Raw genomic sequence first — 22,526 nt, 5'->3', positions numbered from 1 at the left:
CATGTTTTGAGTAATTAGCCTTGATTGATAAAAGATGAAGAGTCACTCCAGCAGCCAGCCACACACACCAGACAGCTGCACCTGGGAATCTTGGCCTGCGTGTGGTGCATTCATAACTCCTCATTCTCCCATGTGGAGACGCAGTAGACAGAGTTCAGCCTGGTCATCGCTCTGCTCTCCTTCGGTCTCCCTCTCTCTTTTCTTGCTATGGGAATCTGGCAGCCGTTGTCCTGTAGGCTCTGCTCCAACTTCAACGGATCGTCTCAGGTACAATCCGGAGCTGCAAGCTGAAGAAGGTGCCAGGAAACAGTAAAGTTTAGCAGTGTTGCTAAATGGGTTTTAGCGTCACAGTTAGGAGATATAAATGATCTTCGATTTTCAGTTGTCGTCAAAGCCAGACTGAAACAAAAGACTTTTAGCTTTGGATGAGCTTTGGACTTTTAGCACTGAGACGGAGACAGTGTGAGGAGGAGCAGACGGACCCTTTTGTAGAAAAATGAATGGGAGAAATTGTAACACAATAAATCTCGCCTTACAGTTAAAAGAGCCTGTCATTTTCTAGGGCGATGTTTATTTAACTTAATTAAAATAATCTGTTTTAAATACATTACAGTCATACTATTAACTTGAATAGACCTCTTCTGTGATGCATATGCTTTATTTTGAAAGTAAAATGTATGTGATATTTTCTTTTAGGTGTAAATTTGCACCACCCTGGTATTTTTATTATATATATATATATATATATATATATATATGCTATATATATATGCTATATATATATATATATATATATATATATATATATATATATATATATATATATATATATATATATATGACACTGGACCACAAAACCAGTCACAAGTCGTACGGGTATAATACATTGTATGGGTCAAAATTATCAATTTTCCTTTTATGCCAAAAATCATTAGGATATTAAGTAAAGATCATGTTCCATGAAGATATTTTGTAAATTTCCTACCGTAAATATCTAAAACATTTATTTTTGTGAGTGAATGCAGCATAATCACGAACATAAATGGACAACTTTAAAGGCGATTTTCTCAATGTTTCGATTTTATAGCACCCTCAGATTCCAGATTTTCAAATAGTTGTATCTCGGCCAAATATTGCCCTATCATAACAAACCATACATTAATGGAAAGCTTATTTATTCAGCTTTCGTGTGATTTATAAATCTCAATTCCAAAAATTTTTTACCCATGTGACTGGTTTTGTGGTCCAGGGTCACATGTAAAAAGCTTCACTAAAAGGATGAGATTTTTGAAAATGAAACATTTTAAGTAGTTTGGCAACAGTAAAGCATTTTTGTTAAAATATGCTTTAAAATGTTAAAATATGAAACATTGAAACAAAAATGTTAAAATATGCCAAAGTCTGCCAAATCAAAGTTATTATGGTGCAACCGCATGAACTCTGGAGCCCCTAAAGGAACGTGGTGATGGAAAAAAAATATGAGGTGGGAGAAAAAAAAAACTAAGCTTTTGCATTCCCCCGCAAATTTTTAATATTCTTTGCGACCGAATGCAAAGTTTGAGAGAGAACAAAAGTTTTTGCGATGGAACGCAAATGCTTTGTGAGCAAACGCAAAGTTTCTTGGTGGAACGCAAAACTTTTGTGAGGGAACAAAAAAGCATTGAAATATATTTTTCCTCCCATCTCATTTTTATTTTTTCCTCATCATGTCCATTTAGTGGCTCAATAGGACCCTCATGTCTGTCAATATTTTTTGACAAGGCAAGATCAGTTCAGGTTGTCACTTACTACGGGCCAAGCACCGAAGGTGCGGAGGCACCTATTGTTTTCGTTCCCGTTCTTATTATTATTATTAGGGGCCAAGCACCGAAGGTGCGGAGGCACCTATTGTATCTGTTCCCGTTCAGTATTATTATTATTATTCTTCCTTCTTCTTCCACTCTGGGAGTCTATGGCAGCCCATAGAACCGATTGCGGGAAAGTTGTTTTGGTTTGACATTCTGATAGAGGACAGTCCCAACATTAAATACACCAATTTTGGTGTGTCTAAGTCATTCCCTCTAGCGCCACCACCTGTCCAAATGTTCACTCATATTTATAATAACTTTTGAACCGTAAGGCCAATCAACAAAATTCATGTTTCCTCTGATTCCTGAGCTCATGACAATTCGATTGCACCCTATGACGTAATTTTCCGTCATAAAAATATGGCCGCCATTTTGAATTTTTCAAAAAAACTACTTTTTCGAACTCGTCCTAGACGGTTTGTCTTTTGAACCAGATCATCTTCAGGCAGTAGTGACCAAAAGTTATTAAATTCTAGTTGATTCGTCAAACCGTTTTCGATAAACGCTCGAACAAATTTTACGTAGCGCTTGCAAAAACAGTCGTAAGGCTGTATCTTCGCAACGGTTTATCATATTCAGACCAAACTTGGTACATGTCCTCACAAGCATGACCTGAGGCTACATGCTGCGTTTCGTCGCAGCGCCACCTACTGGTCCGGAGATATGAAAAATGGCTATTTTTGCTTATAACTTCTGAACAGTTTGTCCAAAAATCATAAAATTGGTCTCGTTAGATTCAGGGCAACATGCCGAGTCGACTGATATCCATATCCAGCTATATTTATTCTTCTTTTTCTTCTTCCGCTCTGGGAGTCTATGGCAGCCCATAGAACCGATTGTGGGAAAGTTATGAAATTTGGCACACTGATAGAGGACAGTCCAAAAAGTCACCATACCAAATTTGGTGTCTTAAAACCAACCCCTCTAGCGCCACCACCTGTCCAAAGTTTCACTCATATTTACGCGAATAACTTTTGAACCACAAGGGCTAGAAACAAAATTCTTTTTTCCTCTGATTCCTGACCTCATGACGATTCGACTGCAATACTTTTTCGAACTCCTCCTAGGCCGTTGCTCCAATTTCCACGAAAATTGATCAGATCATCTTTAGACCATGCCGACAAAAAGTTATGGAATTCGTGTTGATTCGTCAAACCGTTCTCGAATACCGCGCAAACAAATTTTACGTAGCGCTAACGAAAACAGACACAAGCTTGTATCTCCTCAACACTTTATCATATTCAGACCAAACTTGGTCCATATCATCACAAGCATGACCTGAGGCTACATGCTGCGTTTCGGCCTAGTGCCACCTACTGGTCCGGAGATATGAAAAATGGCTGTCATAAACATGGTCTCGTTAGATTCAGGACGTCATGCTGAGTCGACTGATATCCAATATTCCCAGATCAGCCATTTTGGCTGTCGGCCATTTTGAATTATGTGCTAAAATGCTGTTTTTTAGGAATGCATGAACGTATCGTTACGAAACTTGGTATGGGTCATCAGCACAAGGCCCTGAAGGTACTCAAAAGACTACGAGACAGCGCCACCTTTTGGTCAAAAGTTGACTACATATGCTTATGCTTGTGGGAAAGTTATGAAATTTGGCACACTGATAGAGGAGCGTCTGAACTATCAGCATAGCCAATTTGGAGTCTCCAACTCATTCTCTCTAGCGCCAGCAACTGTCCAAAGTTGCACTCATGTTTATGCTAATAACCTTTGAACCACAAGGGCTAGAAACAAAATTCATTTTTCCTCTGATTCCCTAGCTCAAGACGATTCGATTGCACCCTATGACGTCATTTTCCGTCATGGAAAGTTTTCCGCCATTTTAATTTTCCGAAAAACCTACTTTTTCGAACTCCTCCTAGACCGTTTGTCCGATTTTCACCAAAATCGAATCGTATCATCTCCAGACTGTGCTAACTAAAAGTTATGGATTTCGTGTCGATAGACGAAACCGTTTTTGTATAGCGCAGCAGCAAAGTTGAGGCATGATGCCAAAAGGACTATTCAGGCTTTATATCTGCAATGCCTCGACATATTGACACCAAACTTTGTATGTGTCATTGTCTCCTCTCTCTGACCACACCACATCAATTTCATAACTGCGCCACCTATTGGTCGAAAGTGATAATCCATTAAATCATATTTTGAATTACTTGTTATATCATTTTGCAGCCATTTCGCCTAAAATCCTCTTTAAATGTCTTAAATTGCTCATTGTTGCAGTTGGTCTGACAACTTCAGCCATGTTGGCATATCCTGTCATCTGATTGCGCTTGGCCCCGATAATTGCTGCTTACAGCTATATTTATTATTATTATTATAAAAAAATATTTTAAAAAACGATTAAGACACTCGTATATGAAAACAAACTGTTTTCAAACTAAGAACTTGGCATGTGTTAGACACTGTCTTTTGTCACTGACTCATTGTCTGTTTAACTTAATGCTATGTTTTTACTATTGTTTTATTGCTGATTTGAAATTTTACAACGAAAATTCAGAGTGCATGTGCTGGTGAGCGTGTGGATATCTTGGACTCCACTTTTAAGCCTCTGTCCATGTATACGCATACAGTCAGGCTTTAGGTATGCTATTTATCAAACAACCTCATTGTGTGAGTCCAGTAGAGCTCATCTTTCTTTCAACGGTCTGGCATGAAGACAGTGTGTCAATCTCTGGACGGACACCATCTTGCTAAATGATTGTAGTATTTGAATGATGATCCATACATGCACTCTAAAAAACACTTGGTTAAAAACAACCCAATTTGGGTTGTTTTTAGCTCAAGGGCTGGGTAAATATAGGACAGAACACGTTAGGCCAATTTTACCCAACAAATTGGGTTGTTTATTTAACTCAGCTTAATAGGTTGATTTTATTCATTAATTTTTAATATAATAGTATTTTTTTTTCTTCATATATGAATTAGTGCTTACAGATTAACTTAAATCCTTAACTTAAAATAGTCCACACAACTACTAGTTTACATGATAACATTCCTTTACTTACGATGATATCATATTTTACTGCGTAGCATATTTTATACCTTTTTAATATGTAGGATATACAATATTGCCTACATTTAAACTTGTTTTACAAACACTAGGGGCCCTATCTTGCACCCAGCGCAATTGACTTTGTACACCGACGCATGTATCATTCCTATTTTGCACCCGCGCAAAGCGCGTTTTTCCCTCCACAGAAGCACGTCGCTAAACTAGGGAATGAACTTGCGCTCATTGGGCGGTTCAGCGCAAAAAAGGAGGTGTGTTCCGGCGCAAACGTTCCTTCATGCTATTTTGCAGGTTTAGAAAACAATTGCGCCACTAACCAGGAAAAAATAGTTTAAAGTCAGTGGCGCGTTGCGCATGTTATTCATATGCTATTTTAAGGGCGCATGCTTGGCCATAATCAATGTAGCGTGTGCACAACGCGCATACACTTTGATTCTCTCATCTACACAGAAGCAGCAGTTTTCATTTTTGCAAATCATACATTATTACGATAGATAGATAGATAGATAGATAGATAGATAGATAGACAATTTATTATAAAAGCATACATCTAGCTTACACATTTACCAAAATTATCATACGCCTTTTTAACCGAAGTTAATTTGGGTGGGTTTCTCCATCCCCAACCTCCCTGACGAGAGCGTTGCTCTCCTCGGCTGTGAACCGCTCCTGGCGCGCGCCTGGCAAATCCGCCGTTATGATAGGAATCCGCTTTAGAACAAGCGCGCCTGCTCTTAAAGGGAATGTGAGATGACGCTCTGATTGGTTTATTTCACGTTACGCCCAAACCACACCTATGAATAATGAAGCTCTTCAGACCAACCCATTTTAGATTTGCGCCTGGCGCAAGAGTCATTTATCCCGCCGGGAAACTAGCAACAGCGCCAAGACCCGCCCACAAAGTCACTTGCGCTTTGCGCTTTGACACTTGCGTTTCAGATCGTTAAAATAGGGCCCTAGAAGTTAAAATGAAACTTAACTAAACTTGACCATAACCTGGCCATTACTGATTCGAACACTGATTCGACACTCATTTAGGTGACTCACGTCGCGTCCTGTATGTTGATTTGCATAATATTAAATGATTTACAGCACACTACTTATTTTATACTTACAATTTTTTTTTACAAAAACCAAAGACATGCCCCAATTCAATGGCTCTGAGAACTACAACAAGCCTGCAATAAATAACTCAACCGCTGGGTTGTTATGTCTGACCCAGGGGCTGGCTAACACAAAAACTACTCAAACACTGAAAAAGTAACCCCCAAAAATGACCGAAAAGGCTGAAAAAAATAACCCTATCTGTCTGTCTAAAATGGCAAGCTAGCTATGTACAGTATCTGTGTGAGTACATATTTGTCCCTTCAATGGAGACAGAAATCTTTCTTCAGCTGAACTAAGGCTCAGAAAGTCACAGTGACCTTCAACCGTTGTTGCTTGTATCTTTGTCAGTGCTCTCAGTTTTATTTCTTCCTCAAGTCTTTCCAGTCAAATGGAAGCTCTGTGATTTTAGTGGCCTCCTATGGAGTTCCCTGAGCTCTTGTTATGACCTGCTTTACGTGTCCTGCTACAAATGGAAGTCATGTTACGCTTGGGTGGATCAGCCTGCTCAAATGTTTTCCCCACTGCACTGCCACACAGGCTGAGATTTCAGGCTTCAAGAGCAATATTTAAACTGCTCTATGTGTGCGTGCGAGTCTGTTTGTTATGACTCCTGCCTGTCCATGGAGTCTCTCAGCTTGAACATATGCTGCCTTTCCCTCCATGGAAGTTCGGAAATCGTAATTTTGATGTGCGTTCAAATCATTTTGGTCAGAATCAAATAGATGCATTGGGCAGTGTCAGTACTGACAAAGATAGGAAGCATTTTTAGCACTCTGTTATTTATTTTATTATTTTTGTGCACAGTCCTGTCACCTCATAAAACGAATCCCTGTTCTACATCAACAGTGCACAAAATAGAAACTAACCTTTACAGTCAACATTCACCATTGCAACTTAAAATCGGTATCAATCTTTCCTTTTTTAAACTCCGCCCCCTTGGTTACTGTTGTTAAATAAGCTTTAAAGAACTCCTCATAGGAATATTTCAGCATGAATTTTAGTAAAATGTGCTCATAAAGTCGGTGTACGAGTAAAATCTCATAAAATGTGATTGAATGATATTGTTACATGGTTTTAGTGACATTTATCTTTTTTAGGGCTGTGAAACGATTAATCACGATTAATCACATCCAAAATATAAGTTTGTGTTTATATATGTATAATGTATAATATATGTAATATACACTCACCTAAAGGATTATTAGGAACACCTGTTCAATTTCTCATTAATGCAATTATCTAATCAACCAATCACATGGCAGTTGCTTCAATGCATTTAGGGGTGTGGTCCTGGTCAAGACAATCTCCTGAACTCCAAACTGAATGTCAGAATGGGAAAGAAAGGTGATTTAAGCAATTTTGAGCGTGGCATGGTTGTTGGTGCCAGACGGGTCGGTCTGAGTATTTCACAGTCTGCTCAGTTACTGGGATTTTCACGCACAACCATTTCTAGGGTTTACAAAGAATGGTGTGAAAAGGGAAAAACATCCAGTATGCGGCAGTCCTGTGGGCGAAAATGCCTTGTTGATGCTAGAGGTCAGAGGAGAATGGGCCGACTGATTCAAGCTGATAGAAGAGCAACTTTGACTGAAATAACCACTCGTTACAACCGAGGTATGCAGCAAAGCATTTGTGAAGCCACAACACGCACAACCTTGAGGCGGATGGGCTACAACAGCAGAAGCCCCCACCGGGTACCACTCATCTCCACTACAAATAGGAAAAAGAGGCTACAATTTGCACGAGCTCACCAAAATTGGACAGTTGAAGACTGGAAAAATGTTGCCTGGTCTGATGAGTCTCGATTTCTGTTGAGACATTCAGATGGTAGAGTCAGAATTTGGCGTAAACAGAATGAGAACATGGATCCATCATGCCTTGTTACCACTGTGCAGGCTGGTGGTGGTGGTGGTGTAATGGTGTGGGGGATGTTTTCTTGGCACACTTTAGGCCCCTTAGTGCCAATTGGGCATCGTTTAAATGCCATGGCCTACCTGAGCATTGTTTCTGACCATGTCCATCCCTTTATGACCACCATGTATCCAACCTCTGATGGCTACTTCCAGCAAGATAATGCACCATGTCACAAAGCTCGAATCATTTCAAATTGGTTTCTTGAACATGACAATGAGTTCACTGTACTAAAATGGCCCCCACAGTCACCAGATCTCAACCCAATAGAGCATCTTTGGGATGTGGTGGAACGGGAGCTTCGTGCCCTGGATGTGCATCCCACAAATCTCCATCAACTGCAAGATGCTATCCTATCAATATGGGCCAACATTTCTAAAGAATGCTTTCAGCACCTTGTTGAATCAATGCCACGTAGAATTAAGGCAGTTCTGAAGGCGAAAGGGGGTCAAACACAGTATTAGTATGGTGTTCCTAATAATCCTTTAGGTGAGTGTATGTGTACTGTGTATAATTATTTTGTATATATAAATACACACACATGCATGTATATATTTAAGATTTTTTATTTATTTATATATAATATAAATGTGTATATATATATATATATATATATATATATATGCAATATTTCTTAAATATATACATGCATTCGTGTGTATTTATATATACAAAATAATTATACACAGTACATACACATATATTATATAAACACAAACTTATATTTTGGATGCAATTAATCGTTTCACAGCCCTAATTTGTTTATAACTTTTTATCTTATCTGCTGTGTCCTATTATAGAATTTATTAAATAACTGAAAATCACCTGGTGGTTTTACAATATTTATTAAATATTTTTTGATAATTTCCAATACTGCATTATGCGTTATGTATTAAATTGCAAAATTTAAAAACATTGAAGCTGCATTTATAACTAGGCTATCCAAACACACAAGCTTAGGTCAGTTCGCTTCCGCCATCATTGTTTAATAGACACACCAATACCTCGAAAAATTCCAGAACACTCTCTCAACAATGCGACTTGAATGCATTAACCTATAAATGTGGTTTTGTAGATGTGTGTTTGTATATTTCTGTGTCAAGATTGAAAGTGTAACAGTCCTTAAACTTTGTGCAAAGTTCAGTTGTTTATTTGAGAATGGTTAACCTACTAAAGGGAGCGGGTGAGTTAATGTGTGTGTGTTACAATAATTCTTTGCAGCAGATTGTGTATTCAGACAGCTCCAGATGGATCTCATTGACACTCTTCACTTTGATCAGAACAAAATCCTGCTCTTCACATATAGAGGGCTGTATCTGTTTGTACTCTGATTACTTTAAACTTTGGACACATATGTGAGGGTTCATTGGCGTGTGAAGAGTTTTCTTTATAGTTCGAGTTCTGTCACGACACTTCCTTCACCAGAAGACCTCCCCTGAGTTGCTAAGGAGACAATGGAAACACTGACCACACTGCTGTATCACTGCTGTTCACATGCAAAGACACACACAAGCTCTTACCCAGTGGTATGAAGCAGTTTTGCTTCACTGTTGCATTTCAAGTGAGAATAATTTTCAAAGCACACAATTTTGCTCAAGTAATATTATATACTAAAACTATAGGAACTTGCACTTGCTAAATGTACTTGTGCATATGAGGAATAATCCAATGATGAGGTGGGCCAGATGTTAAATTCATACTCCTGATACAAACCTCTACAGGTTCAAATCCCACGCTAACACACATGAAATAAAGTTCTAATTTTATGCCAGTAGATGTAATTGGTTAACTTGACTTCAAAGCAGTGAACTATTTATTGTGTTCCTGTGGCTCAATCATGGCACTAGTCATGGGTTCAATTCCCAAGGAATATATGATCTGATAAAAAAGCTCTGTATAGCTTAAATGCAATATGGATAAAAGCTTTTGCTGTAGCATAAATGTATTGTAAGCATAAATAGCATAAATAAAAAGCATGTAAATGTATGTAACGTTACTTAACGTTATCTGCAACAGTTCATTTAAAAAAGTTCATTCCAATAAAATAGAACGTTTATTATTATTTGATTAAAGGAATATTACATTATTATTTAATCAAACAACTTGTATTATTTATTTACTGAATAATAATTTCATATAATTTTTATTTTATCTCTATTTTAGATGGTTTGAACACTGGACCCAAGCTATAAGTCAAGTCACCTTTATTTAAATAGTGCTTTATACAATACAGATTGTTTCAAAGCAGATTTACAGTGATAACAGGAGAATGATTCAATGATGCAGTTAATATCGGCTGTACAGCAGCTCTAAAAGAAAATAGTGTCATTGTTCAGCTGAAGTCAGTTCAGTGTTGATTCAATTCTGTTGTAAAGATCATTTAATTATTAAATCTATAAAGATTTCATCGTCCAGCTCAGTTCAGTTCTCATCCAATTGTGTCAGTGCAGTCAAATCAATAATATTGTTGAATATTAAGTTTAACAAAGGACAAGAATATCTAGGAATAGTGGTGATGGGCTTATTTGACTTGGACCAGTTAGCAATACACAGAACACCTCAGCCAACCTAATTGTATATATATATCTCCCTTTCTCTCTTTTAGCTCTTGGACAAATCATGCTGTACGTGGATGGAATGAATGGGCTTATCAGACACAATGAAACTGTACAGTGGCTTTACACACTGGTTGGATCAAAGGTAAAGGAAATTTCACTGTTAAAATTGTAAAGTGTATTTAACTTCAAGTGGGTCATTTAACTCTTTGGTTACACTTTATTTTAAGGTGTCAGTATTACAGTGTATTTATTCATTTAAGTACTGAGTAATAATAATTAACTACATGTACTTACTATAGGGTAAGGATTAGGATGATGGTTTGGTTTAGGGTTAATCGCATGTAATTATGCATAATAGTTATTATGCATTATAGTTATTACTACAGTAATTACATGTAACATATGTAACAATGACACTGTAAAATAAAGTGTTACCAACTCTTCTTCCAGTGGATGGCTTGTTACACTGATATATTTACACAACATAAAAAATGCACATAACCGATATGTGAGTGTGTCTAAAAGTGGAGTTACACGCATGAACTAAAGGAACCCACATGGCAAGAACATATGACAGGATCACATGCCATGAAACAGAAAACATGACTATGACTAAATTTCAAATTAAGAGACATGAAAACATGAATGTGAAACCAAACCACAAACATATATGACAGACAGCCAATATGAAATATTTAGTTTTGCATGCTTATTTGCCTTTTTTATATTTAGATTGCCTTTGCCATCATCTAATGCTCACTTAAAGTTAATCTGTAAAAACACCAATAATTTAATAACACTGTTAAATGTTATTTTTAGAAAATCTCACAATTAATGTTTTTCATGTAGATTAATGTGTTGACACCTAAATTCACTTGTAGATTAAAACAGTTGAAGTAATTTATTTAAAACAGTTGATTTTGGTTTTTAGTGTTTAACTTCTCATTTATTTAGACAAAATGCTATGCCAGAACATGAATATTATTGGCTTACTGGTATCGCCAGAATATCAGTGCATGCTTATGACAATCAATTTAATAAAATAAAATAAATAAAATTCAAATAAAAATTAAATGGAAATAATACAATTTTGACACACATTTTTGCATATTGCTGGACCTATGCACTTCATAGTAATATTAATAAATTGTATTGCTTGGTTTTAAAACCTTGTCTTGAAAACTTCAAAAAGTAGTTCAAAAGTAGATCAGAAACACTTGTTTTGAGAGCCTACCAGATCTATTATTTTGTTCAGAAGTAATGAATTCAATGAGGACCGAAAGGTACGTTTTCTTGTATTTATGTTCTTTTTAGCCAGTGTTTGCAAATGTTTTAAGTTAAGGCAGCTTCCAGGTGTGCCAGCTTGAACAATACTCAGAGGGTGCCGTAGTTTTGCACGCAGTGTTCATGACTGACTTTCCTGTTTTTCCCCTGTATTTATATTCTTTTAAAGCCAATGTTTGTAAAGCATGCTTTAACTCAGCAGGGCAACTTCTAGGTGTGCCAGCACACAGAGTGTGGCACAGGTTCGCACGGCACGCAGTGTTCTGGGTTGATTTTCTCTCTGGGTCCTGTCCAGCCCTCTAGTGGCAAAAATGAGCATATATGAAAGGACAGGTGTGTGTGTGGGTGGGTCAATATCCGAAATCCTCGTCCTTGTGGGGACATTTTTTGGTCCCCATGAGGAAAACAGCTAAGTTATATACTAAGTGGGTTAGGGAATCGAATATACAGTTTGTACAGTTTAAAAATCATTATGTCTATGGACATGTACACACACTATGTCTATATGTGTGTACTGTATGTGGTAGAGGTTGGATGTGAATGGATGTTTGTGATCACCAAATCAGCAGATGTTTGAGCAGTTCTGTGCTGGATACAGCAGTGTTTAAATGCATTTCCTATTGCCTCTTCTCTCTCTCTTCCTGTTATATGGTACATGTGGAATACACTGTATGGTTTGAAAGAGCAGCTCTAACATTATTAAACACAGATCTGTTTCTCTCGCTGTTCCTCCACTTTCCTCCATACTCACAATCACATTCATGATCCTGTATTTTTTGCTCTTCTTTACTTCTGTTTTATTTACTTTTCACTTTTGTCTATTGGATTTAAGGGCTCTTCTCTCTTTCACCTTGTTTTCCTAAAAATATCATGCCTCAGTGTCTCAATCTATAATGCTGAATGCATATGCATTTTATTTTTTGTAAGATAATAAGGCATGTTTTCAGAGTATATATATTAAATTAAGTTTATTTCCCTTTCAAGGGAACTCACGCTGCGTCGAGAATTATGCTGTGGGAACGCTTGGTGTGACTGCGCCGTAAAGCACGTGTGAAATCAGTCCAATGGTGTGACGGGACTTCATAGGCGGGTGACGACCAGGAAACTATAAAGCCTGCTCAAACAAAGCAACACTATTCTGTTGAAATCGTTTGTCTTATTTGGTGTTGTCTGTCTCATATATAAGAGTTATGGCGAGCAAACAACATCTTAAATTGTGTTCCTTCCTGCCCTCGCTGTCCCAATTCATCACCCCCATCCAGAGTTGTGGAAACTGTGGGCTTGGCCTCTGAGGGGGCCCAGCTCATAGATTATGGTCTCTCAACAGAGGTTGTTGAGACCATACTTCACTCCAGAGCTCCTTCCATGAAGAAACTTTATGCCCTGAAGTGGAGAGTATTCACTTCTTGGTGCAGAGGTCATCAGCTGGACCCAGTTAACTGCCCTGTTGGTACAGTGCTGGAGTTCCGTCAAGATAAATTTGTTGCAGGGTTGCTTCCATCCACCTTAAAGGTCTATGTGGCTGCCATAGCTGCTTATCACATTCCTTTGGGTGGTATGTCCTTGGGGAGAGACCCATTGGTAACCTGTTTCCTCCGTGGTGCGTGCCTGCCTGGGATTTGGTGTTAGAAGGCCTGTCCTTGGCTCCCTTCAAGCCTATTGAGGAGGTTCCAGTCAAGTTCCTGACTCTTAAAGCTTTGTTTCTCATTGCTATCACGTCTCTTAAAAGAGTAGGTGATTGCAAGCCCTGTCAGTTGCCCTTTTGTGCTTCGAGTTTGCACCTGGCATGGTGAAGGCATTTTTTCACTCTAGGCCAGGTTATATTCCTAAGGTCCCCACAAATGTGGCTAGATCTGTTGTGCTGCAGGCCTTCTGTCCTCTCCGCTTTCGGGATCCAGACCTGAAAAGAAACAATCTGCTTTGTCCAGTTTGAGCTTTAGATGCTTATGTCCACAGAGCTGCCCTGTGGCGTAAATCTGAACAGCTGTTCGTCTGTTTTAGGTCACCCAGCAAGGGGTCCCAGCATTTAAGCAGATAATGCGTGGATAGTTGAGGCTATTTCTCTTGAATATGAGTCAGCCGGACAACCTTCATCTATGTCAGTCCGGGCCCACTCCACTAGGAGTATGGCTGCCTCAAAGGCTATTTTACAGTGTGTCCCTGCAAAATGCAGGGATGGTCCTCTCCGCATTTGTTAGGTTTTATAACCTAGACCAGGACTCCACACCAGGGTCCCAGGTGCTCTCGTCTTAGTGCTGCTCTTCACGATTTCATACAAGACAGACACTTGTCATTATGGCGGCGTGGGTATAATCGTTCCCACAGCGTCATTCTCTACGCAGTGCAAGTTCCCTTGAAAGGGAACATCTCGGTTACAACTGTAACCTTGGTTCCCTGAAAGAGAAATGAGACGCTATGTCCCCCTGCCATACTTCCTGCATGCCTGTCAGCGACTTTATCCTATCAGAAGCTAGCGTTGCTTTATTTGGGCAGGCCTTATAGTTTCCTGGTCGTGACGCCACCCGCCTAGGACGTCCTGTCGCACCATTGGACTGATTTCACACGTACTTCACGACGCAGTCACGCAGAGCGTTCCCATAACGTCATTCTCGACGCAGCGTCCTTTTCAGGGAATCAAGGTTACAGTCCCTATTATGTGAGAAAGAACACTGGAAAGAACACAGGCAAGAAAGTACATTGGAAAACAGGATAAAATGAAATGTTACAAATGCTAAGAAATATGAATTACTAAAAAAACATACATACGTAAATACAAATGTTAGACCAATAGAACTATGGCTATCAAAAACAAAGGTGAAAAAACAAATGGCAACATATATTTTAGAGTTTAGATCTACAAATTAATATAAGAAAAGCTAAAGCCGTGACTCCTCTGGAACATGGTGCTGAGAGAGAGAGAGAGAGAGAGAGAGAGAGAGAGAGAGAACAAAAACAGGGGTCATATCACAGAGACCTTGCAGGACATTTAAAGTAGCTCCTCTTCCTGTCAGTTTGCAGTCATATGTCAGTTGTTATCAATATCCTCCATGGTACCCAATTCAGGAAAAAGTGTCAAGATGTTCTCTGGGCTATATTACCCTTTAAATACACAGTTAAATTAGACAGTGTCTAGACAGTGTAAGATCAAGTGTGGGCTGCAGCAGAATGTAATTTTATGGAGTGTAAAGGCAAATGTTAAGATTAGTGTATGTTGTTGTACAGAGATAAATATTGTTTCTTTCTTTGTGTGTGTGTGTGTGTGTGTGTGTGTGTGTGTGTGTTTGTGTGTGTATATGTTTACAGTTCCGGTTGGTTGTTAAAACTGCTCTGAAGCTGCTGCTGGTTTTTGTGGAATACACCGAGACCAACGCTCCCCTCCTCATCCAGGCTGTCAACAGCGTAGACACCAAGCAAGGTAGTGTGAACACATCAAACAAACAAACACACACACAATATGGAAAGTGAAATGTTCTTGGAAAGTTGTCACAGTGTCTCTGGAAATCCATTTTCAGCTCTTTTCAACTCTCAGTCTCTCAATAGTATTTGAGTCCAAGCTGAGCTCGTATCCAGAGTCTGGCTGTTACAATGTTTGTGGGCCAGAGATGATGGGGAGAAACTCTCTCCTCTGGTGAGGTTTGGTTCCCTTCAGGTTAAAACAGGGGAAGAGAGGAAGCAACAAGCGAAGCTGACAGTTAACAAACTTTGACGGTTGTCCTAAGAACATTTAGCTAATGTTCCCATTTGGTATGTTTCTCAATGTTAAACATTATTTTTGAATGTTCTCTAAGCATTCTGAAACTAGTAACATTTAAAAAATGTTAGATGAACGTACAAAGAAAACGTTTCAGGAAAAAAAAAAAGTTTCATAATCATGACCGATGTATCTGTGCTTTTTTTTTAATTATTTTTTTACGTTTTGAGAACATCATTAAATACCGAATAACTTTGAACAACATTATATTAACGCTACTGGAAGAACATTTGTTCATAACTTTAAGGGAACCTTACCAGAACTTTAGGCAAGTTCTGAGAACAATCTGTTAGCTGAGTCAACTATTTGGTAATTGCTCATATTATCGACCTCTGCTTTGAGAGTGAACAAAATACAGCAGGAGTAAATCAAGATTAATGAACTGAGCTCATGGAAAAGGTGTTGATAGGACCAGAGCTACTAAGATAAGACAGCTAGGATGAAAAAAGGGTTTAATACTGTTTTAATACTGTTACATAAGAGGAGAGAAGGCTGTCTCTGGTCTTCCAGTGAGAGACAGACAGGCTGGCAGATGAAGCAGAATGTCTTTTGCTAATAATCTACATAACAGACATTTTCTCCTCAAACTAATGCTGCTCATTTGCTTCTGAACCAGCCATATTTAAACTGATTTACTTCAAACACCACAAGAAGGGTACTAATCCACAGTTTCTTTGAATTCAACTATCATCATATAAAGAATTGGGTGAATTACATGACGTTCAGTTTTGTGTCAGAATATATTCATTTATTCAGGAAAACATAAAAAAAATATATTCAAACATACAATGACAATGTACGGAGCCCCTAAAGGGACATGGTGAAGGAAAAAAATAATATTTGTCAATGCTTTTGAGTTCTCTCGCAAATGTTTTGCGTTCCACTGAGAAACTTTGCGTTCGCTCGCAAAGAGCTCGAAAGGTTTTGTGAGTCTCTCGGGGAACGCAAAACATTTTGCGAACGAACGCAAAATTTATCGGGGGAACGCAAACGTTTTTGCAAGGTAACGCAAAGTTTATCGGGGCAAAAGCATCGACTTATTATTTTTCCTCCCATCTCATATTTTTTTTAGACCACCATGTCTCATAGGGTGTCCGTAAGAATGCACCTCTTTTATTTCTGAATTAAAATGAATTTAGACATTTTTGGTGGGCATAAAGTAAAAAACAAACTTGTGAAGAATGTGTCAATAACGAAGAAAAAGGCTTCATTAAAAAGTGAAATTCTTTAAATGAAAACCTTACTAAATAGGTCTAAATTGACTAAATGGACAAGAGTTTATGACCCTTTTATGTATGTTTATCCAGGCTGTAAGTCCTGGTCCAATGCCATGGAAATCCTGGATGAGAAAGATGGAATGGACACTGAGCTGTTGGTTTATGCCATGACCCTTATCAACAAGGTACCTGCACAGTATATGTTTCAAAGATTTCAGACTCTTTTTGCACACTCTCAGTTACAGTGAGGAAAATAAGTATTTGAACACCCTGCTATTTTGCAAGTTCTCCCACTTGGAAATCATGGAGGGGTCTGAAATTGTTATCGTAGGTGCATGTCCACTGTGAGAGACATAATCTAAAAAAAAAAAATCCAGAAATCACAATGTATGATTTTTTAACTATTTATTTGTATGATACAGCTGCAAATAAGTATTTGAACACCTGTCTATCAGCTAGAATTCTGACCCTCAAAGACCTGTTAGTCTGCCTTTAAAATGTCCACCTCCACTCCATTTATTATCCTAAATTAGATGCACCTGTTTGAGGTCGTTAGCTGCATAAAGACACCTGTCCACCCCATACAATCAGTAAGAATCCAACTACTAACATGGCCAAGACCAAAGAGCTGTCCAAAGACACTAGAGACAAAATTGTACACCTCCACAAGGCTGGAAAGGGCTACGGGGAAATTGCCAAGCAGCTTGGTCCACTGAAAAAAAGGTCCACTGTTGGAGCAATCATTAGAAAATGGAAGAAGCTAAACATGACTGTCAATCTCCCTCGGACTGGGGCTCCATGCAAGATCTCACCTCGTGGGGTCTCAATGATCCTAAGAAAGGTGAGAAATCAGCCCAGAACTACACGGGAGGAGCTGGTCAATGACCTGAAAAGAGCTGGGACCACCGTTTCCAAAGTTACTGTTGGTAATACACTAAGACGTCATGGTTTGAAATCATGCATGGCACGGAAGGTTCCCCTGCTTAAACCAGCACATGTCAAGGCCCGTCTTAAGTTTGCCAATGACCATTTGGATGTTCCAGAGGAGTCATGGGAGAAAGTCATGTGGTCAGATGAGACCAAAATAGAACTTTTTGGTCATAATTCCACTAAACGTGTTTGGAGGAAGAAGAATGATGAGTACCATCCCAAGAACACCATCCCTACTGTGAAGCATGGGGGTGGTAGCATCATGCTTTGGGGGTGTTTTTCTGCACATGGGACAGGGCGACTGTATTAAGGAGAGGATGACCGGGGCCATGTATTGCGAGATTTTGGGGAACAACCTCCTTCCCTCAGTTAGAGCATTGAAGATGGGTCGAGGCTGGGTCTTCCAACATGACAATGACCCGAAGCACACAGCCAGGATAACCAAGGAGTGGCTCTGTAAGAAGCATATCACGGTTCTGGCGTGGCCTAGCCAGTCTCCAGACCTAAACCCAATAGAGAATCTTTGGAGGGAGCTCAAACTCCGTGTTTCTCAGCGACAGCCCAGAAACCTGACTGATCTAGAGAAGATCTGTGTGGAGGAGTGGGCCAAAATCCCTCCTGCAGTGTGTGCAAACCTGGTCAATAACTACAGGAAACGTTTGACCTCTGTAATTGCAAACAAAGGCTACTGTACCAAATATTAACATTGATTTTCTCAGGTGGTCAAATACTTATTTGCAGCTGTATCATACAAATAAATAGTTAAAAAATCATACATTGTGATTTCTGGATTTTTTTATTTAGATTATGTCTCTCACAGTGGACATGCACCTACGATGACAATTTCAGACCCCTCCATGATTTCTAAGTGGGAGAACTTGCAAAATAGCAGGGTGTTCAAATACTTATTTTCCTCACTGTACATGTGTTTGTTATAAATATTCTCACATATCTGTGGTTTTCCTCCAGACATTAGCTGGTCTGCCAGACCAGGACTCTTTCTATGATGTGGTGGACAGTCTGGAGGAGCAGGGCATGGAGGCCGTGGCCCAGAGGCACGTCAACAGGAAGGGCACAGACTTGGATCTAGTGGAGCAGTTCAACATCTATGAGGTTAGCACATGCTCAGTTTGCTTTTCAATTGGACAGCGTCTGATTGATCCAGAGGTTCACACCAGTGTAACTGAATGATAGGAAACTATAAAAAAAAAAAATTCACACAAAAACTGACAAGTATACTGAACAATTTTTATGCATGTTTTTTGTGCCAAAAATTTGGACTGTAGATAGACATTGAGTTATCCTTAGCTGTGATGCTTTAATGCAACATTTTCTATTTGCTGTTAGTCTAATAGTCATGTATATCCATAGTCAATCCTTCGTCATGAAGATGGCGATGATGAGGCTCAGCCTTCTCCATCTGGGCATAAAAGTCGACGTCGGGCCAGCGTGGGGGCCACACCTGAGAGGCGGGGTTTGGAACGACGACGCAGCCGAAGACACTCGCTCCAAAATGGGAAAGGCCACACTTCTGCTCCTACTTCCCCCTGCCACAGCCACACACCCAACATCCTGCCCTTTAATGGCCAGAGGATTGAAGATATCAGTGAAAGGTGAGAAGAGAGAAAGACAGAGCAAGAAGTTTACTTTTGAAATTATATTTTGTATTTCTGCCATTTAAAAACTAATGACAGAATCCTTTAAACAAGTGCAATTTCCGTCAAAACACCTAACAACATTTTTAAAGTATTTGAACTGCGAAACTATATATATATATATATATGTATGTGTGTGTGTGTGTGTGTGTGTATATATATATTGTACATATATTGTACAAATATATATATTTGGAGTAGTGTAATAATGTATTATTTGTATTATTTATTAAAGCTTTTAAATATAGACTAGATTAATAAAATACCTTATAGAGAAAATATGTAAATAATGCTATAACTACATACATTTACTTAAGAAGCAGCTTATTTTCAGTTAATATATCCAGATAATATAATTAAAATGAACTCCATTGGCAGTGTTTATATTTATGTACTGTACTTATTTATTAATTTGCTTTTACATTATTTATTCAGCTTTAGACAGGTTATTTAATTTTTTTAATAATTAATAATTTAATTTATAAAATAATATTTTTTTTATTATTTTATATAAAACTTTTTTTTTTTTTTTTAAGTAAAAACTGTGATTTGACACTTTCAACTATTGTCTTGCATGGTCTATGAAAAATTTAAAGTGAAAATCCTACACTAAGCCACTTTTTACCTTCCCCTGATCACATGTATTCACTTTCAGCCATAAAACACCATGTGTAGTTTAGGAAGTACTGATTTTTAAAGAACAGGAAGCAGTTTTATATTGGGTGTTCTATCATGTTACTTTTGACATAAGAGTTTTTAAGCCCCTAAAGAAGATGGAGAATTTAATAATGCTCTGAGGGAGAGATGGAGGGCGCTTGCTAGTGCACAGACATTCATATTAATCACATACACACGAGGGAGGCGTTGGGAACCTGTAAGGCTGAGGGGAAATAGGAAGTTACTGAAATATGGAGGTACAAGCTATGCATACTTCTCAGGGCTGTAGCACAGCATGTGGTTCTCAATCTTGTCCTTGTATATTTAGTTGTAAACTATAATCATACAACTTACTCATATCCTATGAATGTTTCAAGGGACAAAGGGGAACGCACATATATCCGCAGCTGTATATCAGCCATTGAAAAAGCTTCATATGTTTTTTCTCTCATCCAGCGAGTCAGTCGTTTGGAGGGACACAGTAAGTTCACGTGAGGCTGTGGAAGAGTGAGAGTGCGGCCAGCTCAGCCGCTCTGTGTTAGTGGAATGTTGAAAAGGCTGGAGGTATTCTGTGTCTCTGAGCAAATCTTACTAGAGCCCCAGAAAATCTATTCGGCAGTGCGTGGAATTGGCCGTCCCATTTGATTAATTAGAGCCCGCGATGAGAAACAAAGTAGAAATACAAACATTGCAGCAAGAAAATTTTACATTTTTAAGCATCAAATTAGATATTGTCCATAGTAAAAAATGAATTCCATAAAATGAAATAATATATAATTATAAATATAATATAATTAATTCATATACTGAAGTTCAAAAGTTTGGGGTTAGTAATTTATTTATTTATTTGTGGAAAGAAATTAATACTTTTATTCTGCAAGGATGCATTAAATTGATTAAAAGTCACAGTAAAGACATTTTTATATTTCATGTAAATGCTGTTCTTTTGATCTTTCTATTCATCAAAGAATTCTTTAAAAAAGTTGATCATGGTTTCCGCAAAAATATTAAGTAACTGTTTTCAACATTAATAATATGAACATAATGTGCATAATAATATGAAATGTTTCTTGAGCACCAAATCAGCATGTTAGAATGATTTTTGAAGGATCATTTGACTGAAGACTGGAGTAATGATGCTGAAAATTCAGCTTTGCCATCACAGGAATAAATTACATTTTAAAACGTATTAAAATAGAAAACAGTTATTTTTAAATTCTTATAATATTTCTCAATATTGCTTTTTTACTGTATTTTCAATGTATTATATTTTTGAATACATTGTTTTTGAATAAATGCAGCCTTTAGCACAAGAGCCTTCTTTCAAAAACATTTAAAACATCTTACTGACCCCAAACATTTGAACTGTACTGTATTGTTATTTACCAATGGGCTAAGAAAATAAGAGAGATATTAAAATCTAAATGTAAGTAAATTAAGTAAATGTATCTTGTTTTAAGGATGTTTACATGTTTTTAATGGAAAACAAGACCAAAATGCTGATTAAAATATAGTAAATAAAAAAAAAAGAAAATTATCTCTTGTATGTTAAAATGTTTTGATGTCTGATTGCTCTATTGAATTTCGGTTAAAGAATAATATCTGTCATCACACAGTTATCAGCAACCAGCATCAGTCAAAATCAATATTACATTAAAGCTGCAGTCCGTAGTATTTCCTCTTTGTCGCCATCTCTGTCCGAAATCTGCAATTGCAGTTATTCGCGGAATTATCAACTTTACGTGGGTTGTGACTCGGCATGGCACAGCGCGGATGAATCCAATGTTTTGAGGAGAATGTGCGGCTGTCAGTCACCGCGCCGGTGTGGATACTGTCATTCGTAATCACAGATTCTACTTTTTGGAAGTATGACCAACATAAGAATTTTCACTGGAAAATGTCATCTGAACAAGTAAGTAACATCCACTTTTGTTCTGACCAACTAAGGGAAAAAAAAGCATTGCAGTAAATCGCGCTGATTAAATCTAACAATCGCTTATCATATCACGCCAAACCGTGCAAATTATACTTTGTTCTCAAATTTTTAATGTTAACAACATCAGCATTGCATGACTACATTTAATGCCTTTCTGATATTTATCCTTGTTTTCGCATGGGCCCGGTTGCAGTCTCTTTTTTTCTGTAGCCACTCCGAAGTCCGAAGTGTTTCGCATTTTACAACGGGTGAATCTCCAGTTGTCACTGGTGATTTGTCGTTTGAAACTTTCTGGATCGGCCATCAAATTGATAAGTTTAATTATATCAAGTGCTGTGAGAAAAGGCTATAAATCTCCACCTCCAACATCCTCGCTCGCAATATAGCCTACTAGTCGAGACACCTTCTTTATGTGTACAGATGTGACGTAATGACATGCTCGAATTTCCCACGGAAATCGACCAGTACCACTGGAATTAAAAACATTATTACAAGCTTACCGTTTTGAATCGAGCTAAGGCAAGCAGATAGTTTTGAACACTGGCTGGTTATGTATTTGCTCAAATTTATTTTGGATAATTTTTAACACAAAAAAGTTACGGACTGCAGCTTTAAATACTAACAAAATTGTTTCTGTGAACTTGT

The 22,526-nt window shown here is 38.1% G+C and overlaps 1 protein-coding gene across 2 annotated transcripts in view; it reads left to right on the top strand.

Moving 5' to 3' along the window:
• fhod3b (formin homology 2 domain containing 3b) overlaps positions 1 to 22,526 on the top strand; it is a 196,649-nt gene that overhangs the window by 130,697 nt on the left and 43,426 nt on the right. For both annotated transcript variants that reach the window (XM_084088335.1, XM_084088336.1), the window contains 5 exons: positions 10,499 to 10,593; positions 15,039 to 15,150; positions 16,794 to 16,888; positions 18,603 to 18,746; positions 19,005 to 19,246. In XM_084088335.1, the coding sequence (XP_083944461.1) occupies positions 10,499 to 10,593; positions 15,039 to 15,150; positions 16,794 to 16,888; positions 18,603 to 18,746; positions 19,005 to 19,246 (688 nt within the window). The remainder of the gene's footprint in view (positions 1 to 10,498; positions 10,594 to 15,038; positions 15,151 to 16,793; positions 16,889 to 18,602; positions 18,747 to 19,004; positions 19,247 to 22,526) is intronic.

The sequence above is a fragment of the Abramis brama genome (genome assembly GCF_963993115.1).
Source record: "Abramis brama genome assembly, chromosome: 17".
Taxonomy (NCBI): Eukaryota; Metazoa; Chordata; class Actinopteri; order Cypriniformes; family Leuciscidae; genus Abramis; species Abramis brama.
The sequence above is the reverse complement of the archived record's forward strand: the minus strand, read 5'-3'. Positions and strand labels throughout refer to the sequence as shown.